Below are 22,486 nucleotides of genomic sequence, written 5' to 3'. Positions count from 1 at the left end.
CCTCTGTACCCTTTCCAAGGTCAACACATCCTTCCTTAGATACAGGGTCCAAAACTGCTCACAATACTCCAAATGGGGCCTTCAAAAAGGCTCTCCCCTCCTCTCACCCTCTCCACCCCTCCCCCCAACCCTGTCCATCCCTCCCCCCCCAACCCTCTCCCTTGCTGCTCCCATGTACGGTGTGTTATGGTGTACCAGTAACATGGCGAGAAAGGCCACTCCCATCAGCACACTCTCCACCACAATCAGGCTGATGCTCTGCGGAAGTGTCATCAGAACCGTTTTATTCAACCCCTCGAGCATTCCCACCATCTCCGTCCCTGCAACAAGAAAATCAAGCTATCAGTCGATACAGAAAGGAGCGGCAGTCTGGCTGTGACATCCCTGACCTGCTGCGGCGCCCTCCCCACCTGTGTGAAAGAGTGTGATGGTGAGAGGGTGTGTTAGCACTTCCTTCCCTCTGTGTGGGTGAGTGTGTGTGAGTGCATGCACTAGAGTGTGTCCATTTCTCGCTCTGTGTTTGTGTGTGTGTGAGAGAGACTGTCCATTTCTCTCTCTGTGTGGGTGTGGGTGTGCGTGTGGGTGTGTGAGTGTCCATTTCTCTCTCTCTGTGTGGGTGTGTGTGTGGGTGTGTGTGTCCATTTCTCTCTCTCTCTGTGGGTGTGTGGGTGTGTGTGGGTGTGTGTGTCCATTTCTCTCTCTCTGTGGGTGTGTGAGTGTCCATTTCTCTCTCTCTGTGTGGGTGTGTGTGTGCGTGTGGGTGTGTGAGTGTCCATTTCTCTCTCTCTGTGTGGGTGTGTGTGTCCATTTCTCTCTGTGTGGGTGTGTGTGGGTGTGTGTGTCCATTTCTCTCTCTCTGTGTGGGTGTGTGTGTGTGGGTGTGTGACTGTCCATTTCTGTGTGTGTGTGTGTGTGTGTGAGAGAGACTGTCCATTTCTCTCTCTCTGTGTGGGTGTGGGTGTGCGTGTGGGTGTGTGAGTGTCCATTTCTCTCTCTCTGTGTGGGTGTGTGTGTGGGTGTGTGTGTCCATTTCTCTCTCTCTGTGTGGGTGTGTGTGTGTGTGTCCATTTCTCTCTCTCTCTGTGTGGGTGTGTGTGTCCATTTCTCTCTCTCTGTGTGGGTGTGTGTGTGTGTGTGTGTGTCCATTTCTCTCTCTCTCTGTGGGTGTGTGTGTGTGTGGGTGTGTGTGTCCATTTCTCTCTCTCTGTGGGTGTGTGAGTGTCCATTTCTCTCTCTCTGTGTGGGTGTGTGTGTGCGTGTGGGTGTGTGAGTGTCCATTTCTCTCTCTCTGTGTGGGTGTGTGTGTCCATTTCTCTCTGTGTGGGTGTGTGTGGGTGTGTGTGTCCATTTCTCTCTCTCTGTGTGGGTGTATGTGTGTGGGTGTGTGACTGTCCATTTCTGTGTGTGTGTGTGTGTGTGTGTGTGGGTGGGTGTCCATTTCTCTCTCTCTGTGTGGGTGTGTGTGTGGGTGTGTGTGTCCATTTCTCTCTCTCTCTGTGGGTGTGTGTGTGTGGGTCCATTTCTCTCTCTCTGTGTGGGTGTGTGTGTGCGTGTGGGTGTGTGAGTGTCCATTTCTCTCTCTCTGTGTGGGTGTGTGTGTCCATTTCTCTCTGTGTGGGTGTGTGTGTGTGGGTGTGTGTGTCCATTTCTCTCTCTCTGTGTGGGTGTGTGTGTGTGGGTGTGTGACTGTCCATTTCTGTGTGTGTGTGTGTGTGTGTGTGGGTGGGTGTCCATTTCTCTCTCTCTGTGTGGGTGTGTGTGTGGGTGTGTGTGTCCATTTCTCTCTCTCTCTGTGGGTGTGTGTGTGTGGGTCCATTTCTCTCTCTCTGTGTGGGTGTGTGTGTGGGTGTGTGTGTCCATTTCTCTCTCTCTCTGTGGGTGTGTGAGTGTCCATTTCTCTCTCTGTGTGTGGGTGTGTGTATGTGTGGGTGTTGTAAAGGGAAAAATACAAGGGGGGCACACTTTAAAATGGCAATACAAGAAAGCACACTCTAAAATGGCTGCCTTGCACATAAAGGGTTAACTGGGAAAGAAGCCAGAAAAGCAGACACAGGCTCCTGCTGTTCAGAAATCATGTCAAGTCAAAACCTAACAGACAAGCCACTTCCAAATTACAGACAGTGACTCATAGCAAACAAACGCCTCAGGAAGCCAAAGCCAAGGGTCAAAACATCTTTTAAGATAAGGAAAACCCGAAACAAAGAGCTTAGATTAACGTTAGAGGAACGCGGGAAATATGAATGCGAGGGAACCGATTAGCACCTGAACGAGACGAAACTAGCCATTTATAGATACAGACATAAGGAGATGTACCCATTCATAAAATGTTAAATACTTGTACTCACTTAAACGATGTGATAATGTTCGAATCACCGGTTTACCCATTGTGTAAAGGGTATAAAAATGAACCGCTCCCGACATACTAGTGAGAAAAGGTGTTAACACGTGCCTCATCTCCCGGAGCTCCGTTTAATAAATCGTATTTTCTGAATCTCGAAGTCTGACTACTGGTGGATTTTTCCCACAACAGTGTGTGAGTGTCCATTTCTGTGTGTGTGTGTGTGTGTGTGTGTGTCCATTTCTCTCTCTCTCTGTGGGTGTGAGTGTCCATTACTCTCTCTCTGTGTGGGTGAGTGTGTGTGAGTGCTTGCACCAGTGTGCATCCATTTCTCTCTCTGCGAGGGTGTGTGTGTGTGTGTGTGTGTGTGTATGCACCAGCGTGTCCATTTCTCTCTCTGTGGGCGAGTGTGTGAGTGCATGCACCATAGAGTCATAGAGGTTTACAGTATGGAAACAGGCCCTTCGGCCAAACTTGTCCATGCCGCCCTTTTTTTTTAAAACCCCTAAGCTAATCCCAATTGCCTGCATTTGGCCCATATCCCTCTATACCCATCGTACCCATGCAACTATCTAAATGCTTTTTAAAAAACAAAATTGTACCCGCCTCTATTACTACCTCCGGCAGCTTGTTCCAGACACTCACCACCCTCTGTGTGAAAGAATTGCCCCTCTGGACACTTTTGTATCTCTCCCCTCTCACCTTAAACCTGTGCCCTCTAGTTTTAGACTCCACTACCTTTGGGAAAAGATATTGACTATCTACCTTGTCTAAGCCCCTCATTATTTTATAGACTACACCAGTGTGTGTCCATTTCTCTCTGTGTGTGTGGGTAAGCGTGTGTGAGTGCGTGCACCAGTATGGGTCCGTTTCTCTCTCTTTGTGTGGGTGAATGTGTGTGAGTGTATGCACCAGTGTGTGTCGATTTCTCTCTCTCTATGTCTCTGTGGGTAAGTGTGTGTGAGTGCATCACAGTTTGAGATGGGGCTACGTGAGAGAGTCAAAGGCTGAGAGAGAGTGTGGGCGTGTTTGTCTGCATGTGTGTTTGAGTGCAAAGGCCTCTGCATCTCACCCACTTTCTCGCTCCTTCACTCAATCTCCCCGATTCTCTCTCTCTGTGTATTTCTCCCTCCACCCTGGCAGAATACTGTAGAAGATTTCTTACCACAGTGTTTCACAGCATACAGCGTGTGATTGGACTGATACAGGTACCGGTTCAGGAAGAAGACCATCGGCATTTCCGCAAAAACAAAGCTGAGCTAAACCGGGAGCAGAGAGAGAGAATTCGATCAGGACACAGGATAACGGAGCTTTGCGTTTGTAGCTACAGTCCACACAGGCAGTAGGGCAGGTCGATCAGGTGGATAAGGCGGCACATAGGATACTTCTCTTTTTTAGCCAAGGCATCGAATCTAAGAGCAGCGAGGTTATGATGGAGCTGTATAAAACCCTGTTCCGGTCACAGCTAGAATACTGTGTGCCGCTCTGGTCACCACACCATAGGAAAGATGGGACTGCGCTGGAGAGAGGGTGCAGAGGAGATTCACCGGGATGTTGCCTGGGCTGGAACCTCTCAGCTATGAAGAGAGGCTGGTTAGGCTGGGGTTGCTTTCCCGAGAGCAGTAAAGGCTGAGGGGGGTTTTATACACCTGTTCGAGGTGTGCAAAACCCTGGCTAATTTCCTCTCTCTCCCTAACCCAGGGATCACTGCACAGTGATCAGGCGCAGGAACCCTGGCTGATTTCCCCTCTCTCTCTCCCTAACCGAGGGATCACTGGATAGTGATCAGCAGCAGGAACCCTGGCTGATTTCCCCTCTCTCTCTAACCCAGGGGTCACTGGACAGTGATCAGGAGCAGGAACCCTGGCTGATTTCCCCTCTCTCTCTCTCCCTAACTGAGGGATCACTGGATAGTGATCAGGAGCAGGAACCCTGGCTGATTTCCCCTCTCTCTCTCCCTAACCGAGGGATCACTGCACAGTGATCAGGCGCAGGAACCCTGGCTGATTTCCCCTCTCTCTCTCCCTAACCGAGGGATCACTGGATAGTGATCAGGAGCAGGAACCCTGGCTGATTTCCCCTCTCTCTCTAACCCAGGGGTCACTGGACAGTGATCAGGAGCAGGAACCCTGGCTGATTTCCCCTCTATCTCCCACGGACTGACTTACATTGAAAAAACAGTAGAATATTGCCTGGAAGATGATGATGTATCTGTGACAAGCTCCTTTTGGAGGCCGTTTCTGCTCCTGAACATGTTCCTCTTTATAATTCACATATTCATAATACTTCTGTGCCATTCTGTAAGGGAAATCAATATTAGAGACAATATTTCCCATCAAACACTCCCAGGACAGGTACAGAGTAAAGCGCCCTCTACACTATCCGCATCAAACACTCCCAGGACAGGTACAGCACAGAGTTAGATACAGAGTGATGCTCCCTCAACACTGTCCCCATCAAACACTCCCAGGACAGGAACAGCACGGGGTTAGATACAGAGTAAAGCTCCCTCAACACTGTCCCCATCAAACACTCCCAGGACAGATACAGCACGGGGTTGGATACAGAGTAAAGCTCCCTCTACAACACCCCCAGGGCAGCACAGCGTTAGATACAGAGGAAAACAGACTGATGGGGTGGGGCATAGGAGAATGGAGGCAAATGTGGGGTGCGTGTGGGCGTGTACCAGTGAGGTGGAGAGGGGAAACTCAATATAGATGCTCGGCTCGGCCTGGGATGGGGAATGGTATGGGGAACCGGACAGAATGAGGAGAAGGGGGGCACATGAGTGCAATGGACAGAGGGAGAGGCTACATAGAAAGCAGGAGCAGGAGTAGGCCCTTCGCTCCTGCTCCATTAATCAGTATGATAATGGCTGAGCCTTTATCTCAACACCATGCTCCCACATTCTCCTCATAACCATTGACACCTTCAGAGGCAAGAAATCGATTTCCTTCTTAAATATACTCAGTGTCTTGGCATCCACAGTTTTCTGTGGTAGAGAATTCCACAGAGGGCAAAAACATTGCAGATGCAGTGTAACATGAATAAATGTGAAGTTATCCACTTTGGACGGAGAAACAGAACGGCAGAGTATTATTTAAATGGTGACAGATTGGGAAATGTTGATGTCCAAAGGGATCTGGGTGTGCTTGTACACCAGCCACTGAAAGCAAGCAAACAGGTACAGCAAGCAGTTAGGAAGGCAAAAGGTACGTTGGCCTTCATTGCAAGAGGACTTGAGTACAGGAGCAAGGATGTCTTCCTGCAGCTTCCTGCCGACAGGGAGATTGGGTACACATGAGTGGGGTACAGGATAACAGCCAGGAAGATTAGGTACGTGGGAGTGGGGGATGGGGTACAGGGATAACTGACAGGGATACTTGATGAGGGAAGGTCTGTGGAAGTAGTTTATATGGACTTTAGTGAGGCGTTTGACAAGGTCCCACATGGCAGACTGGTACAAACACTAAAATCACATGGGATTCAGGGTTGGCTGGCTAGATGGATACAGAACTGTCTTGGTTATAGAAGACAGAGAGTAGTGGTGGAAGGGTGTTTTTCAGAATGGAGATCTGTAGCTAGTGGTGTTCTGCAGGGATCAGTGCTGGGACCTCTGTAATTTGTCATATGTATATATATATAAATGATCTGGAGGAAAATGTGGGTGGTCTGATCAATAAGTTTGCGGATGACACGAAGATTGGTGGACTTGCTGATACTGCTGGGGATTGTCAGAGGATACAACAAAATATAGATAGATTGGAGACTTGGACACAGAAATGGCAGATGGAGTTTAATCTGGACAAATGCAAAGTGGGTGCATTTTGGAGGATCAAATTTACTATAAATGGCAGAATCCTTAGGAATATTAACATACAGAGGGATCTGGGCGTGCAGATCCACAGTTCCTAAAAGTGGCAACACAGGTGGCTAAGGTGAGTAAGAAGACACGTGGCATGCTTGCCTTCATCAGCTGGGGCAGTGAGTACAAGACTTGGTAAATCATGTTGCAGCTATATAAAACCTTGGTTGGGCCGCATTTGGAGTACTGCGCGTAGTTCTGGTCACCACACTACCAGAAGGAGGTGGGAGCTTTGGAGAAAGTGCAAAGAAGGTTCACCAGGATGTTGTCTGGTCTTGGGGGTGTTGGCTATGAGGAGAGGTTGAATAAATTAGGATTGTTTTCACTGGAAAGACAGAGGCTGAGGGGAAACCTGATAGAGGTCTACGCAATTATGAGAGTTATCAACAGGGTGGATAGTCAGAGGCTTTTTCCCAGGGTGGAAATGTCAATTGCAAGGGGGCACACGTTTAAGGTGAGAGGGGGAAAGTTTAAGGGAGGTGTGCGGGGAAGGTTTTTCTCGCAGAGAGTGGTGGGTGCCTGGAACTCGCTGCCAGAGGATGTAGTGGAAGCAGGCACACCAGCAACATGTCATGGGCACCTGGGTGGGTACATGAATAGGGAGGGAATAGAGACATACGGACTGAGTAAGGGCGGAAGGTTTTTTTAAAGTTTAGTTGGGACAGCAGATCGGCACGGGCTTGGAGGGCCGAAGGGCCTGTTTCCTGTGCAGTACTTTTCTTTATTCTTTGGAATTTGGGTATGGTAGGAGGGGGGTACAGGGAGAGGGTATAGGAACTCTCATACTCGTACCTGGTGATGTAGTTCCCCACCGCTGCCCAGAGCGGGACAATGGCTGCTCCAATAGCAACGGCCGATGGGACTAGGGTGTAGAATCGCTCCCAGTAATTGGTGGAGACAAACAGGGCGTAAATTCCAATGGAGAGAAACATCATCCACTTGGTACCAAGAAACCTGGGACGGAAAGGAGAGAGGATCGAGATTAATCCCAGCAGGAATAAATAATCATTAAAACTGGCATCCATGAGGCGCTGTGGGCCATCAGCAGAATTGTACTCTTGACACAACCTGTAACCTCATGGCCCGGCATATCCCCACTCAACCACTCCCACCAAGCCAGGAGATCAACCCTGGTTCAGTGAGAAGCGCAGGAGGGCATGCCAGAGCAACAGCAGGCATGCCTAAAAATGAGGTGGCATCCTCGTGAAGCTATTGAACAGGACTACTTAGAACATAGAACAGTACAGCACAGAACAGGCCCTTCGGCCCACGATGTTGTGCCGAGCTTTATCTGAAACCAAGATCAAGCTATCCCGCTCCCTATCATCCTGGTGTGCTCCATGTGCCTATCCAATAACCGCTTAAACGTTCCTAAAGTGTCTAACTCCACTATCACTGCAGGCAGTCCATTCCACACCCCAACCACTCTCTGCGTAAAGAACCTACCTCTGATTTCCTTCCTATATCTCCCACCACGAACCCTATAGTTATGCCCCCTTGTAATAGCTCCATCCACTTGCGTGCCAAACAGCAGGTCATAGGCAGAGCTCAGTGATCCCACAACCAACGGATCAGATCTAAGGTCTGCAGTCCTGCCACATCCAGCTGTGAATGATGGTGGACAATTAAACAACTCACTGGAGGAGGCGGCGCCACAAATATCCCCAACCTCAATGATGGAGGAGCCCAGCGGCATGGTGGCATAGTGGTTAGCACTGCTCCCTCTCAACGCCAGGAACCCGGGTTCGATTCCCAGCTTGGGTCACTGTCTGTGTGGAGTTTGCATGTTCTCCCCGTGTCTGCGTGGGTTTTCTCTGGCTGCTCCGGTTTCCTCCCACAGTCTGAAAGACGTGCTGGTTAGGTGCATTGACCAGAACAGGCGCCGGAGTGTGGCAACCAGGGGAATTTCACAGTAACTTCATTGCAGCGTTAATGTAAGCCTGACTTGTGACTAATAAATAAACTTTAACTTTAGGGATATGAGAATGTGTCCATTTTGGTAGGAAGAAGAAAAAGGCAGAACATCATTTCGGTTGTGAGAATTTGCAAACTTGCTGAGGTGCAGAGGGATCTGGGTGTCCTGGTACATCAATCCCCTGAAGTTAGTCTGCAGGACAGCAAGTTAGCAGGACAATAAATCGAATAATGTCTTTCATTGCAAGAGTAATGGAATACCAATACCAGCTTACTGCAGCTGCACAGGACGTTGGTAAGACCACATCTGGAATGCTGTGTATAGGCATCGGATTTTACAGCAGAGCAAGAGACCCTTCAGCCCGCCGTGTCTGTGGCGCCAATCAAGCACCTATCTACTTTAATCCCATTGCCCAGCACTTAGTCCATCACCTTGTATGCTATGGCGTTTCGAACGCTCACCTAACTTTGCGAGAGCTCCCGCCTCTACCACCGTTTCAGGCACTGAGTTCCAGATTCCCACCATCCTCCGAGTGAAAAAGCCTTTCCTCAAACCCCCTCTAAACCTCCTGCCCTGACCTTAAATTTACTTCCCCTGGTTATTGACCCCTCGAATTGGAAAAAAACTTTTCCCCTCACCCAGCTTATCTGCACGCCTCGATCAGGTCCCTGCTCAGCTTTCTCTGCTCTGAGGAAAACAACCCCAGCCTAACCAGCCTCTCTTCAGAGCTTAAACGCTCCAGCCCAGGCAACATCCTGGTGAATCTCCTCTGCACCCTCCAGTGCAATCACATCCTTCCAAAAGCGTGGCGATCAGAACAGCACACAGAACTCTAACTATGGCCGAACCAGCATTTTACACAGCTCCACTATAATCTCCCAGCTCGGATATTCCATGCCACGGCTAATGAAGACAGGTATCCCATATGCCTTCTGACCATCTTATCTACCTGCCCTGCTCCTTTCAGGGATCTTTGGACAAGCACCCCAAGGTACCCTTGGCCGCCTGCACTTCCTACCATTCATCGTGTATTCCCTTGCTTTGATTGTCCTCCCAAGATGCATCACCTCACACTTTTCAGGGTTAAATTCCATTTGCCGCTCTTCTGCCCATCTGACTGCCCCATCCATATTGTCCTGTCACCCAAGGCTTGCCCCCTTGCTATTTCCCACACCACCAATTTTCGTGGTCATCTGCAAACTCACTGATCCTACTCCCCACATTCACCGTCCAGGTTTGAGAGAATTTGAGAGAAGGTACAATTCCGTCAGTAGCACCTCAGAGAAGGTCTCATCTTGGGATGAGGGGCCTATTCTTTGAGGAGAGCTGGGACAGGTTGGGCCTACACTCAGTTGGATTTCAGAAGAATGAGAATTCATTTCATTGAACCACACAAGATCCTGAGGAAGCTTATATAGAAAGATTGAAACTAGACACAGGAGGAGGCCATTCGGCCCTTCAAACCTGCTCGGCCATTCATTATGAACATGGCTGATCATATTCAATATCCTGATCCACCTCCTCCTCCCCCCCTCAGGACCCCCAACACCCCCGCCACATATCTCTTGATTCTTTCAGCCCCAAGGGCTATATCTAATTTCTTCAATCACGTTTTGGCCTCAACTACATACTGTGGTAGTGAATGCCACACATTCACCACCCTCTGGGTGAAGAAATTTCTCCTCACCTCAGTCCTAAAAGGTTTACTCCTTATCCTTAAACTGCGATTCTTAGTTCTGGATTCTCCCACTATCGGGAATATGCTTTCTGAATCTACCCTGTCTAACCCTGTTAGAATGTTACAAATTTCTGTGAGATCCCCTCTCACCCTTCTAAACTCCAGTGAATATAATCCGAATCGACTTAGTCTCTCCTCATCTGACAGACCTGCCATCCCAGGCATCAGCCTGGTAAACCGTTGCTGTACTCCCTCTATTGCAACAACATCCTTCCTGAGATAAGGGCACCAAAATTGCACACAATACTCCAGATGTGGCCTCACCAATACCCTATACAATTTCAGTAACACATCCATATTTCTGTACTCAATCCTCTCGCTGTGAAAACCAATATACCATTTGCCTTCTTTGCTGCCTGCTGTACCTGCGCCTTGAAAGGATGGTAACTGAGTGAGTACTTCGCTTGGAGAGAGACTGGTACAAAAAAGAAAGAACAGTACAGCACAGCAACAGGCCATTCGGCCCAACAAGCCTGATCGATCACGTTGTCCTATTGAGACCAACCGCCTGTATCCCTCTATTCCCCACCTGTTCATGTGTTTATCCAGACAAGTCTTAAATGTCGCTAACATGTCTGACTCAACCACCTCACTTGGCAGTGCATTCCAGGCCCCCACCACCCTCTGTGTAAAAAACTTCTCCCACACATCTCCACTGAACCTTTCCCCTTTTACCTTGAACTCATGCACCTTTGTAATTGTCATTTCTGCCCTGGGGAAAAAGCTTCCAACTGTTCACCCTGTCTATACCCCTCATAATCTTATAAAATTTTATCAGATCACCTCTTAGCCTCCGTCTTTCCAAGGAGAACAATCCTAGTTTATTCAATCTCTCCTCATAGCTAATACCAGGCAACATCCTGGTAAACCTTTTCTGTACTCGCTCCAAAGCCTCCTCATCCTTCTGGTGTGTGGTGACCAGAATTGGACACAGTATTCCAAATGTGGCCTAACCAACAACTTATATAACTGGAACATAATTTGCCAACTTTTATATTCGATGCCCTGGTCAATGAAGGCAAGCTACCTTGTCACCACCTTTTCCACCTATGCTGCCACTTTTAAGGATCTGTGGACCTGTACTCCAGGTATCTGTCTGTCTGTGCTCCTGATGGTTTGCCGTTTATTTTATAGCTCCCACCTGAATTGGATCTACCTTAATGCATCACCTCACATTTTTCCAGATTAAGTTTTATCTGCCATTTCACCACCCAATTTTCCAGCCTATATCCTGCTGTGTTCTCTGACAATCTTGAACAAAGAAAATTACAGCACAGGAACAGGCCCTTCAGCCCTCAAAGCCAAGCTGCCCGACTGAACTAAAACCCCCAACTGTTCCCGGGACCATATCCCTCTATTCCCATCCTATTCATGTATTTGTCAAGACGCCCCTTAAAAGTCACTATCGTATGTGCTTCCACTACCTCCCCCGACAGCAAGGTACAGGCACCCACAACCCTCTGTGTAAAAAACTTGCCTTTTACATCTCCTTTAAACCTTGCCCCTCGCACCTTAAACCTATGCCCCCTAGTAATTGACTCTTCCACCCTGGGAAAAAGCTTCTGACTATCCACTCTGTCCATGCCCCTCATAATCTTGTAGACTTCTATCAGAATGCCCCTCAACCTCCGTCGTTCCAGTGAGAACAAACTAAGTTCCTCCAATCTCTCCTCATAGCTAATGCCCTCCATACCAGGCAACATCCTGGTAAATCTTTTCTGTATCCTCTCCAAAGCTTCCACATCCTTCTGGTAGTACAGCGACCAGAATTGAATACTATATTCCAAGTGCAGCCTAATTAAGGTTCTATAAAGCTGCAACATCACTATCTGCAGGGGATCCAGTGGAAGAATAAGAGATCTACTGTTCAAAATGGAGATGGAAGATCTGATTTCCCCTTCAGGGAGATCTCTTCTGCCTTCTTCCGTCGGGAGAAAGATACAAAAGTCTGAGGACATGTACCAACCGACTCGAGAACAGGTTCTTCCCTGCTGCCATCAGACTTTTGAATGGACCTACCTTGCATTAAGTTGATCTTTCTCTACACCCTAGCTATGACTGTAATACTATTCTGCACTATTTCCTGTCCTTCTCTACGTAGGATATCGCATGCAAGAAATAATCCTTTTCATTGTATACTAATACGTGTGACAATAAATCAAATCAAAGTCAGTGGAATTCTCTTCAACAGACAGCAGTGGAGGCTTTGTCATGGAATTTATTCAAGGCCGAATTCGACAAATTTCTGACAAGCAAGGGTTCTGGGGAGTGGGGAGGCAAGATTAGAGTTCCAACACAACCAGATTGTCCATGATCTTAGTGAATGGTGCACAAGACTCAAAAGGTCCACTCGCCTTCTCCTGCTCCCAACTGCTACATTGCTATAGACTAAAGAGCTGAACTCACAAAGTGAGGTGAGAGTGACTGCCCTTGAGAGCTCGGCTGAGTGTGACATCAAGGAGCCCTAAAACTGGAGTCAATGGGAATCGGGGAAAACTCTCCACTGGTTAGAGTCATGCCTGGCACTAAGGAAGATGGTTATAGTGGTTGGAGGTCAACCCTCTCAGTCCCAGGCACAACAAGAGTTCCTCAGAATAGTGTCCTCGGCCCAACCTGCTTTATCAATGGCTTTCCCTTCATCATAATGTCAGAAGTGGAGATGTTCGCCGATGACTGCTCAATGTTCAGATACTGAAGCAGTCCATGTTCAAATGCAACAAGACCTGGACAATATCCAGGCTGGGGCTGATAATTGGCAAGTAACATTCATGCCACATAGGTGCTAGCCAATGAGGGGCAGCACAGTGGTTAGCACTGCTGCCTCACAGCCCAGGGACCCGGGTTCGATTCCCGGCTTGGATCACTGTTGTGTGTGGAGTTTGCACATTATCTCCGTGTCGAGCGCAGGTTTCTTCCGGGTGCTCCGGTTTCCTCCTACAGTCCAAAGATGTGTGGGTTAGGTGGATTGGCCATGCTAAATTGCCCCTTAGTGTCAGGGGGACTAGCTAGGGTAAATGCATGGGCTTGTGGGGATAGGGCCTGGCTAGGTAGTGGTCGGTGCAGACTCGATGGGCCGAATGGCCTCCTTCTGCACTGTAGGGATTCGATGATCTCCAACAAGAGAGGATTTAAACCTCACGCCTTGATATTCAAGGGAATTACCATCACGGAATCCCCTACTATCAACATCCTGGAGGTTACCATTGACCAAAAATTGAACTGGACCCAGCCATGTAAATACTGTGGTGACCATAACATGTCAAATGCTGGGAAGGTCGCAGAGAGTAACATACTCCCTGACTCTCCAAAGCTGTCCACCATCTACAAGGCACAAGTCAGGAGTGTGATGGAATACTCTGCACTTGCCTAGATGGGTGCAGCTCCAACAACACTGAAGAAGCTTGACACCATCCAGGGTAAAGCGGCCCACTTGATTGCTAACCCTTCCACAAACATTCATCCCCCCACCACTGATGCACAGTGGCAGTCTTGTGTACCACCTACAAGATGCACTGCTGCAACTCACCAAGGTTACTGAGGCAGCACCTTCCAAACACACAACCAGGACAAGAGCAGCAGATACCAGGGAACACCTGGAAATTCCCCTCCAAGTCACTCACCATCCTGAACAAAGAACAAAGAACAATACAGCACAGGAACAGGCCCTGCAGCCCTCCAAGCCCGCGCCGCTCCCTGGTCCAAACTAGACCATTATTTTGTATCCCTCCATTCCCACTCCGTTCATGTGGCTATCTAGATAAGTCTTAAACGCTCCCAGTGTGTCCGCCTCCACCACCTTGCCTGGCAGCGCATTCCAGGCCCCCACCACCCTCTGTGTAAAATATATCCTTCTGATATCCGTGTTAAACCTCCCCCGCCCCCCCCTCCTCACCTTGAACCTATGACCCCTTGTGAACATCACCACCGACCTGGGAAAAAGCTTACCACCGTTCACCCTATCTATGCCTTTCATAATTTTATACACCTCTATTAGGTCACCCCTCATCCTCCATCTTTCCAGGGAGAACAACCCCAGTTTACCCAATCTCTCCTCATAACTAAGCCCCTCCATACCAGGTAACATCCTGGTAAACCTCCTCTGCACTCTCTCTGAAGCCTCCACAACCTTCTGGTAGTGTGGCGACCAGAACTGGACGCAGTATTCCAAATGCGGCCAAACCAACGTTCCTAACAACTGCAACATCAGACCCCAACTTTTATACTCTATGCTCCGTCCTATAAAGGCAAGCATGCCATATGCCTTATTCACTACCTTCTCCACCTGTGACTTGCGACGATATCGCCGTTCCATCATTCGCTGGGTCAAAATCCTGGAACACCCTCTCTAACAGCACCGTGGATGTACCTTCACCTCAGGGACTGCAGCAGTTCAAGAAGGCAGCTCAGCACCATCTAGAATCCCTACAGTGCAGAAGGAGGCCATCTGGCCCATCGTGCCCGTACCGACAACAATCCCACCCAGATCGCATACTGGCAGCCCCACACATCTACCCACCTAATCCCCCTGACACGAGGGGTAATTTAACCTGGCCAATAAACCTAACCCGCACATCTTTGGACTGTGGGAGGAAACCGGAGCACCCGCAGGAAACCCACGCAGACATGGGGAGAACGTGCAAACTCCACACAGTGACTCGGGGCCGGAATTGAACCCGGGTCCCTGGTGCTGAGAGGCAACAATGCCAACCACTGTGCCACCGTACCTTCTCAAGGGGCAATTAGGGATGGGAAAAAAATACTGGGCCTAGCCAGCAGCACCCACATGGAGGTGAAAGAGCGAATTAAAAACTGGAAGCTGCAACTGTCCACAGGATTGCGAGTGAGTGGCAGAATGAGAGACTGTGCCTGCCCAAACTCAGTAAGAGTTTTAACAACACCAGGTTAAAGTCCAACAGGTTTATTTGGTAGCAAATGCCATTAGCTTTCGGAGCGCTGCTCCTTTGTCAGATGGAGTGGATATCTGCTCTCAAACAGGGCACAGAAACACAAAATCAAGTTACGGAATACTGATTAGAATGCAAATCTCTACAGCCAACCAGGTCTTAAACATACAGACAATGTGAGTGGAGGGAGCATTAAGCACAGGTTAAAGAGATGTGTATTGTCTCCAGACAGGACAGCCAGTGAGATTCTGCAAGTCCAGGAGGCAAGCTGTGGGGGTTACTGATAGTGCGACATAAACCCAAGATCCCGGTTTCGGCCGTCCTCATGTGTGCGGAACTTGGCTATCAGTTTCTGCTCAGCGACTCTGCGCTGTCGTGTGTCGTGAAGGCCGCCTTGGAGAACGCTTACCTGAAGATCAGAGGCTGAATGCCCGTGACCGCTGAAGTGCTCCCCCACAGGAAGAGAACAGTCTTGCCTGGTGATTGTCGAGCGGTGTTCACTCATCCGTTGTCATAGCGTCTGCATGGTTTCCCCAATGTACCATGCCTCGGGACATCCTTTCCTGCAGCGTATCAGGTAGACAACGTTGGCCGAGTTGCAAGAGTAGATACCGTGTACCTGGTAGATGGTGTTCTCACGTGAAATGATGGCATCCATCACGGCACACGACAGCACAGGGTCGCTGAGCAGAAACTGATAGCCAAGTTCCGCACACATGAGGACGGCCTAAACTGGGATCTTGGGTTTATGTCACACTATCAGTAACCCCCACAGCTTGCCTCCTGGACTTGCAGAATCTCACTGGCTGTCCTTGTCTGGAGACAATATACATCTCTTTAACCTGTGCTTAATGCTCCCTCCACTCACATTGTCTATATGTTTAAGACCTGGTTGGCTGTAGAGATTTGCATTCTAATCAGTATTCTGTAACTTGATTTTGTGTCTCTGCATGCCCTGTTTGAGAGCAGATATCCACTCCATCTGACGAAGGAGCAGCGCTCCGAAAGCTAATCTGTATGCCCTGTTTGAGAGCAGATATCCACTCCATCTGACGAAGGAGCAGCGCTCCGAAAGCTAATGGCATTTGCTACCATTAACCTGTTGGACTTTAACCTGGTGTTGTTAAAACTCTTACTGTGTTTACCCCAGTCCAACGCCAGCATCTCAACATCATGCCTGCCCAAACTAGCAGGGAGTGTGGCACTGGCCTTACACGCGGCACAGGAGGGTCCTATGGCATGGCTGCTTCTGGCAGTTCCGGGCACCGGCTCACAAACCGAGTCCTGGTCTCACCTGATGAGGACAGGGGTGTAGAGGAGGGCCACGATCGGGGTGACATTAATCCCCATCAGGATCTTCTTATCAATATCCTCCAATCCCATGTTCCCGTATTTCACCTCACGATATGTCTCATCGTAATGTAGGATCAACTGCATCTGGAGTAGACCTGGAGAGAGAGAGAGAGAGAGAGGGGGGGAGATGAGTCTCATCATAATCTGGATCTGGGGCAGAAAGAGGGAGATAGAGTCAAAGAATAGAACCATAGAATCTCTACAGTGCAGAAGGAGGCCATTTGGCCCGTCGAGCCTGCACCAACCACAATGGGCCCTATCCCCGTAACCTCACACATTTACCCTGTGAATCCCCCTGACTCTAAGGGGCAATTTAGCATGGCTGTGAGGCAGCACTGCTAACCACTGAGTCGGTGTGACAGAGCCCGGGAAAGCACAGGACAGTGGAGAATTCTCTCTGTCCCAGTCTGAAAGTGGAACAATTCTCCACACCCCACGCCCACCATCCGGATCTGAGGCTCTCACTAACGTACCCAAGTAGACTCCATAGGTGAGGGCACTGGCCAGGCTGGCACACACTACATTCTTCAACACAGCCAGACGCTTCCTGCGAAAATATTTCCGCTCCTCCTCCTCCTCGTTATAATCCTGGTTCTGGGCCAGAAAATCATCAATCTGTCAAAAAAAATAGAACAAGTTGTGAGAGGGAGGGAGAGAGCAAGGGACGGAGAGTACCAAAGAGCACCACTGAGGGAATGGCACAGTGGTTAGCACTGCTGCCTCACAGCGCCAGGGACCCGGGTTCAATTCCAGCTCGGGTCACTGTCTGTGTGGAGTCTGCACGTTCTCCCCGTGTCTGCGTGGGTTTCCTCCGGGTGCTCCGGTTTCCTCCCACAATCCAAAGATGTGCAGGTTAGGTGGATTGGCCACGTTAAATTGCCCCTTAGTGTCCAGAGATGTCGAGATTAGATGGGTTGGCTGTGGTAATTATGTGAGGTTATGGGGATAGGGTGGGGGAGAGGGCCTGGGTAAGATATTCTGTCAGAGAGTCGGTGCAGACCCAATGGGCTGAATGGTCTCTTCTGCTTCTATGGGGGAGAGTGCGGAAGAGCGCGAGAGAGAAAGAGAGAGAGAGATGAATGTCCTCAGACATGCAGAGAGGTATAAATGCCCACCAGCAACCCAAATCCTCTGGCCAAACTCCATTCGCTCACTAAACAGTTCCGAGGAGCTGATAGGTCAGTGTCTGGCCAACTCGACCCCTTCCCACAGGGAGTGGCAAAGTTCCAACAATGAGGGCGACAGTAGCCAAAGAGCTGGCACCCAGCATCATGGGTACATAGAGGCGATGTGGCTTCCATGGTTACCTGAGCGTCGCCTTGGTCGTCAGGGCAACAGGGCACTGGTCCATCTGCTGTCGCCATCCCATTCTGCTGGGCGTCACGGTGATGGAGGGTATCGGAATCCATGTCTTGGCAACTTGACACTGTGGAAAGGAAACAGGAGGGTCAGTGCTGAGGGAGCGCCGCACTATCAGAGATTCGGCGCTGAGGGAGCACCGCACTGTCAGAGATTCGGTGCTGAGGGAGCGTCGCACTATCAGAGGGTCGGCGCTGAGGGAGCGCCGCAATGTCAGAGGGTCGGCGCTGAGGGAGCATCGCACTGTCAGAGGGTCGGCGCTGTGGGAGCGCCGCACTGTCAGAGGGTCGGCGCTGAGGGAGCATCGCACTGTCAGAGGGTCGGCGCTGAGGGAGCTCCGCACTGTCAGAGGGTCGGCGCTGTGGGAGCGCCGCACTGTCAGAGGGTCGGCGCTGAGGGAGCATCGCACTGTCAGAGGGTCGGCGCTGAGGGAGCTCCGCACTGTCAGAGGGTCGGCGCTGAGGGAGCTCCGCACTGTCAGAGGGTCGGCGCTGTGGGAGCGCCGCACTGTCAGAGGGTCGGCGCTGAGGGAGCATCGCACTGTCAGAGGGTCGGCGCTGAGGGAGCTCCGCACTGTCAGAGGGTCGGCGCTGAGGGAGCGCCGCAATGTCAGAGGGTCGGCGCTGAGGGAGCGCCGCACTGTCAGAGGGTCGGCGCTGAGGGAGCGCCGCAATGTCAGAGGGTCGGCGCTGTGGGAGTGCCGCACTGTCAGAGGGTCGGCGCTGTGGGAGCGCCGCACTGTCAGAGGGTCAGTGCTGAGGGAGCGCCGCACTGTCAGAGGGTCAGTGCTGTGGGAGCGCCGCAATGTCAGAGGGTCGGCGCTGAGGGAGCGCCGCACTGTCAGAGGGTCGGCGCTGTGGGAGCGCCGCAATGTCAGAGGGTCAGTGCTGAGGGAGCGCCGCACTGTCAGAGGGTCGGCGCTGTGGGAGCGCCGCAATGTCAGAGGGTCAGTGCTGAGGGAGCGCCGCACTGTCAGAGGGTCGGCGCTGTGGGAGCGCCGCAATGTCAGAGGGTCAGTGCTGAGGGAGCGCCGCACTGTCAGAGGGTCAGTGCTGAGGTTAATGTGGTGGGTCTATTGGTCTGCCAAAACTTTCACTTTTACCAATGAGTGTTAATCTGATGTCCTGTTTCACCTCTCGGGTTGCTGCATGGGATCCCCACTCCAGAATATAAAACAGCAAGGCGTGGAAAATCTCCTGCATGCTCCAAGGCTAATATTTGCCATGACTCAACATGAAATGAATTTTGCCTTCTGTGACAATAATCCTGAGATCTCTCAATGCGGCAAAAAAAACACTGAGATTCTCTTAGCCAGTGAGACACTCTATTTGATTCTATATCTCTCCGAAGGCCCCAGACTCTGAGTTTAGTTTCGATTCCCTGACTGAGTGAGGTTCCCTGGTGAAATGGGTTTCTCTCTCTCTCTCTCTCTCTCTTTCATTCAAGGTAACTTTCAGACAGTTTCTGAGTTTAAACAGCTTTGATTCCCCGAGGGACTGAGGGTTCCTGGTGAAATATGTTTCTCTCTTTGTCATGGGGCGGCACAGTGGTTAGCAGTGCTGCTTCACAGCGCCAGGGACCCGGGTTCAATTCCCGGCTTGGGTCACTGTCTGTGCAGAGTTTGCACGTTCTCCTCGTGGCTGCGTGGATTTCCTCCGGGTGCTCCGGTTTCCTCCTACAATCTGAAAGACGTGCTGGTTAGGAGCATTGACCCGAACAGGCGCCGGAGTGTGGCGACTCAGGGAATTTCACAGTAACTTCATTGCAGTGTCAATATAAGCTTTACTTGTGACTAATAAATTAACTTTAACTTTAGAGTATCTGAGTTTTGATTTCCTGAGGGAGTGAGTGAAAGACTTTTCTTTCTCTCTCTCTGTGAGATTTCACTTTCTGAGTTGAATTGGCTCTCTGTCCAATGCAACAGCCGAGCAATCTCCAGGAACAGGCCGGCTTTCCCCAGGTTTTCCTCTGCTTTGGGTCCAGTCTCACAGATCTGAGTTTCGATACTAGCCTGAAGAAAGACAATTGAGAGATGTGAAATGTGCTTTTTACCTGAGCTATGGTGGTTCTCTGTCCAAGCTGCTCTGACAGAAAGGCAGTCCCAACTTCCTCATTTCATCTTCCAGCAGTTTCTCTCTCACTCCACAATGTGTACATTTCCTTTTTTTTCTGTTGCAGCATAAGTTCTGGGGCCCACTTCCTCATTTAGACTTCCTCTTAAAGTGGCAACGCCCTTTTTACAGCAAGTCCCTCCCTCCCTTAATGTGGCGATCTCCCATTTCTCTGGCAGGCTCTCCTCCTTAAAGAGGCAACACACCTCTGAGGCGGAAGTGCATCGCTCTTAAAGATTATTTATTAGTGTCACAAATAGGCTTGCATTAACACTGCAATGAAGTTAATGTGAAAATCCCTAGTGGCACCACACCTCATACAATATTCCTGTCCCATTCACCTGATGAAGGGGTAGCGCTCTAAAAGCTCGTGATGCCAGATAAACCTGTTGGACTTCTTCCTGTGCCTGTCCCATTAAAATGATCTTGAAGCGATACTCTCTTCAAAGCAACACTATCTGTCTTCGATAAAAGCAGAAAATGCTGGATAAACTCAGCAAGTCTGGCAGCATCTGTGGAGAGAGAAACAGACTTCATGGTAAATGTTGAAGGGTGGCACAATGGTTAGCACTGCCGCCTCGATTCCCGACTTGGGTCACTGTCTGTGTGGTGTCTTCTCCCCGTGTCTGCGTGGGTTTCCCTCTGGGTTCTCCGGTTCCCTCCCACAGTCCGAAAGATGTGCTGGTTAGGGTGCATTGGCTATGCTAAATTCTCCCTCAGTGTATCCGAACAGGCGCCAGAGTGTGGCGACTAGGGGATTTTCACAGTAACTTCATCACGGTGTTAATGTCAGCCTACTTGAGACATTAATAAATAAACTAAACTAAATGATCCCTCTGCAGAATCAGATCTCTCTTAAATCAGGTCTTCCCTCCCACAGCAAAGCCATCCCTCTTAAAACAAGACTGTCCCTCCTAACACAATACTGGTCCTCTTAAAGCCAAGCCTGTCCCTCTTAAAGCAAAGCTGTCTCTCCTGAAGCAATACTCATCCACTTAAAGCAAAGCCATCACTCTTAAAGCAAAACCATCACTCTTAAAGCAAAACCATCACTCTTAAAGCAAAACCATCACTCTTAAAGCAAAACCATCACTCTTAAAGCAAAACCATCACTCTTAAAACTGTTGAACCTTGGCCGTTCATTGTCAAATGAACAAACCGAGCCGTCGTGTTCTGCACAGCAGGATCCCACAGTGACTGATCCCAAGGAAGCTACGGGAAGGGCAGCCATGCACCTTCATTCTCGCTCTGGAGTGCTCACACACTCCACCATCCCAATCCGATCTTTCGTAAATGTTACCCAATCCTTCGCTCCAAATATTGGGAATGCAAGGCTGTAAACAGTAACTCTCTTGTCACACTGTGGCCACATCCTTTTGTGCTTTTTTTTTTGTTTACAGCAGTCTTCCTTTAAGGTGTGGATGGAGAAAGTTGATGTTTAGTTGAAGTTGATGTTCAGTTAGAGTTAAAGCTTAGTAAAGAGTTAATGAATTACAACTGTTTATGTTTGAGTTGGTTCTGGAAATGTGAAATAAAGAAATAATGGAATTACTGTCCTCGTTTGTCTCATTAAACTGAAACGCTTGGAAGGTGTTTAAATGAAAGTTGTAACAAAGGGGCTACCTTTTCATCTCAGCCCCTCAAGTCCTTTTGGTTTAGTTCAATGAGTTGACTTCAAAAAGAGTTGGAACAAATACTGTTGAGAAGGTGGTTAAAAATAGTACCAAAGATTCTGGGCTTTTATTAATAGTGCAATTTGGTGCAGAAAAAGGAAGCGATGCTATTCATTGCTCCTCACATAAACGTTGTATCTAATTCTGTGAGCATGACACTTTCTGAAGATTGTCTTTCGCAACGCACACAGATCTCTCTCTGTCTCTATCAGTTTCTGCTTCTATCCAAAGCAGTTCCACGTGCTTTCTCTCTCTCGCTCTTTCCCTCTCTCCTGTCAATCTATCCATTCTACATGCTTTTTCTCTCTGTCCCTCTGCCAATTGCGCTTGGCAGAGGGACAGAGATTGACAGTCCCTCTGCCAACTGCTGCCTCTCTCTCAATCTCTGCCTCTACCTCTCAATCTCAATCCCTGCCTCTCTCTCTCTTTCCCTCAATCCCTGCCTCTCCCTCCCCCCCAATCTCTGCCTCTCTCTCCCTACCCCTCAATTTCTGCCTCTCTCTCCCGACCCCTCAATCTCTGCCTCTCTCCCTACCCTTCACTCTCTGCCTCTCTCTCCCTATATCTTAATCTTTGCCTCTCTCTCCCTACCCCTCAATCTCTACCTCTCTCCCTACCCTTCACTCTCTGCCTCGCTCTCCCTCAATCTCTGCCTCTCTCTCCCTACCCCTCAATCTCTGCCTCTCTCTCCCTATACCTTAATCTCTGCCTCTCTCTCCCTACTCCTGAATCTCTGCCTCTCTCACTACCCTTCACTCTCTGCCTCTCTCTCCCTCAATCTCTGCCTCGCTCTCCCTCAATCTCTGCCTCTCTCTCCCTACTCCTGAATCTCTGCCTCTCTCACTACCCTTCACTCTCTGCCTCTCTCTCCCTCAATCTCTGCCTCTCTCTCCCTACCCCTCAATCTCTGCCTCTCTCTCCCTACCCCTCAATCTCTGCCGCTCTCTCCCTACCCCTCAATCTCTGCCTCTCTCTCCCTACCCCTCAATCTCTGCCCCTCTCTCTCTCTCTCTCTCTACCCCTCAATCTCTGCCAATCTCTGGCTGCTCTACCTGCTTTCTCTCTCTCTCTCTCTCTCTGTCTCCCTCCTCTGTTTTTCTTTCTATCTCCTCTGGTTTCTCTTTGCCTTTCTGTCTGCGACGCCATGCCTGAGGCAAAGGGAATTGTCCCCTTTCCAAGACTGAGTCGGGGAACGGCTGGCTCCCGCGGTACCAGGCCAGAATGGCAAGA

At 49.7% G+C, this 22,486-nt stretch overlaps 1 protein-coding gene across 1 annotated transcript in view; it reads right to left on the bottom strand.

Moving 5' to 3' along the window:
* unc93b1 (unc-93 homolog B1, TLR signaling regulator) overlaps positions 1-19,661 on the bottom strand; it is a 50,349-nt gene extending 30,688 nt beyond the window's left edge. Inside the window, exons 1-8 of the mRNA XM_078239904.1 lie at positions 19,525-19,661; positions 17,421-17,539; positions 16,587-16,728; positions 16,055-16,208; positions 6,996-7,157; positions 4,507-4,636; positions 3,504-3,597; positions 196-320 (exon numbers count right to left, since the gene is read on the bottom strand). Of these exons, the coding sequence (XP_078096030.1) occupies positions 196-320; positions 3,504-3,597; positions 4,507-4,636; positions 6,996-7,157; positions 16,055-16,208; positions 16,587-16,728; positions 17,421-17,522 (909 nt within the window). The 5' untranslated portion in view covers positions 17,523-17,539; positions 19,525-19,661. The remainder of the gene's footprint in view (positions 1-195; positions 321-3,503; positions 3,598-4,506; positions 4,637-6,995; positions 7,158-16,054; positions 16,209-16,586; positions 16,729-17,420; positions 17,540-19,524) is intronic.
* Between the last annotated feature and the right edge of the window lie 2,825 nt (positions 19,662-22,486).

The sequence above is a fragment of the Mustelus asterias genome, chromosome 23 (assembly GCF_964213995.1).
Source record: "Mustelus asterias chromosome 23, sMusAst1.hap1.1, whole genome shotgun sequence".
Classification (NCBI taxonomy): Eukaryota; Metazoa; Chordata; class Chondrichthyes; order Carcharhiniformes; family Triakidae; genus Mustelus; species Mustelus asterias.
The sequence above is the reverse complement of the archived record's forward strand: the minus strand, read 5'-3'. Positions and strand labels throughout refer to the sequence as shown.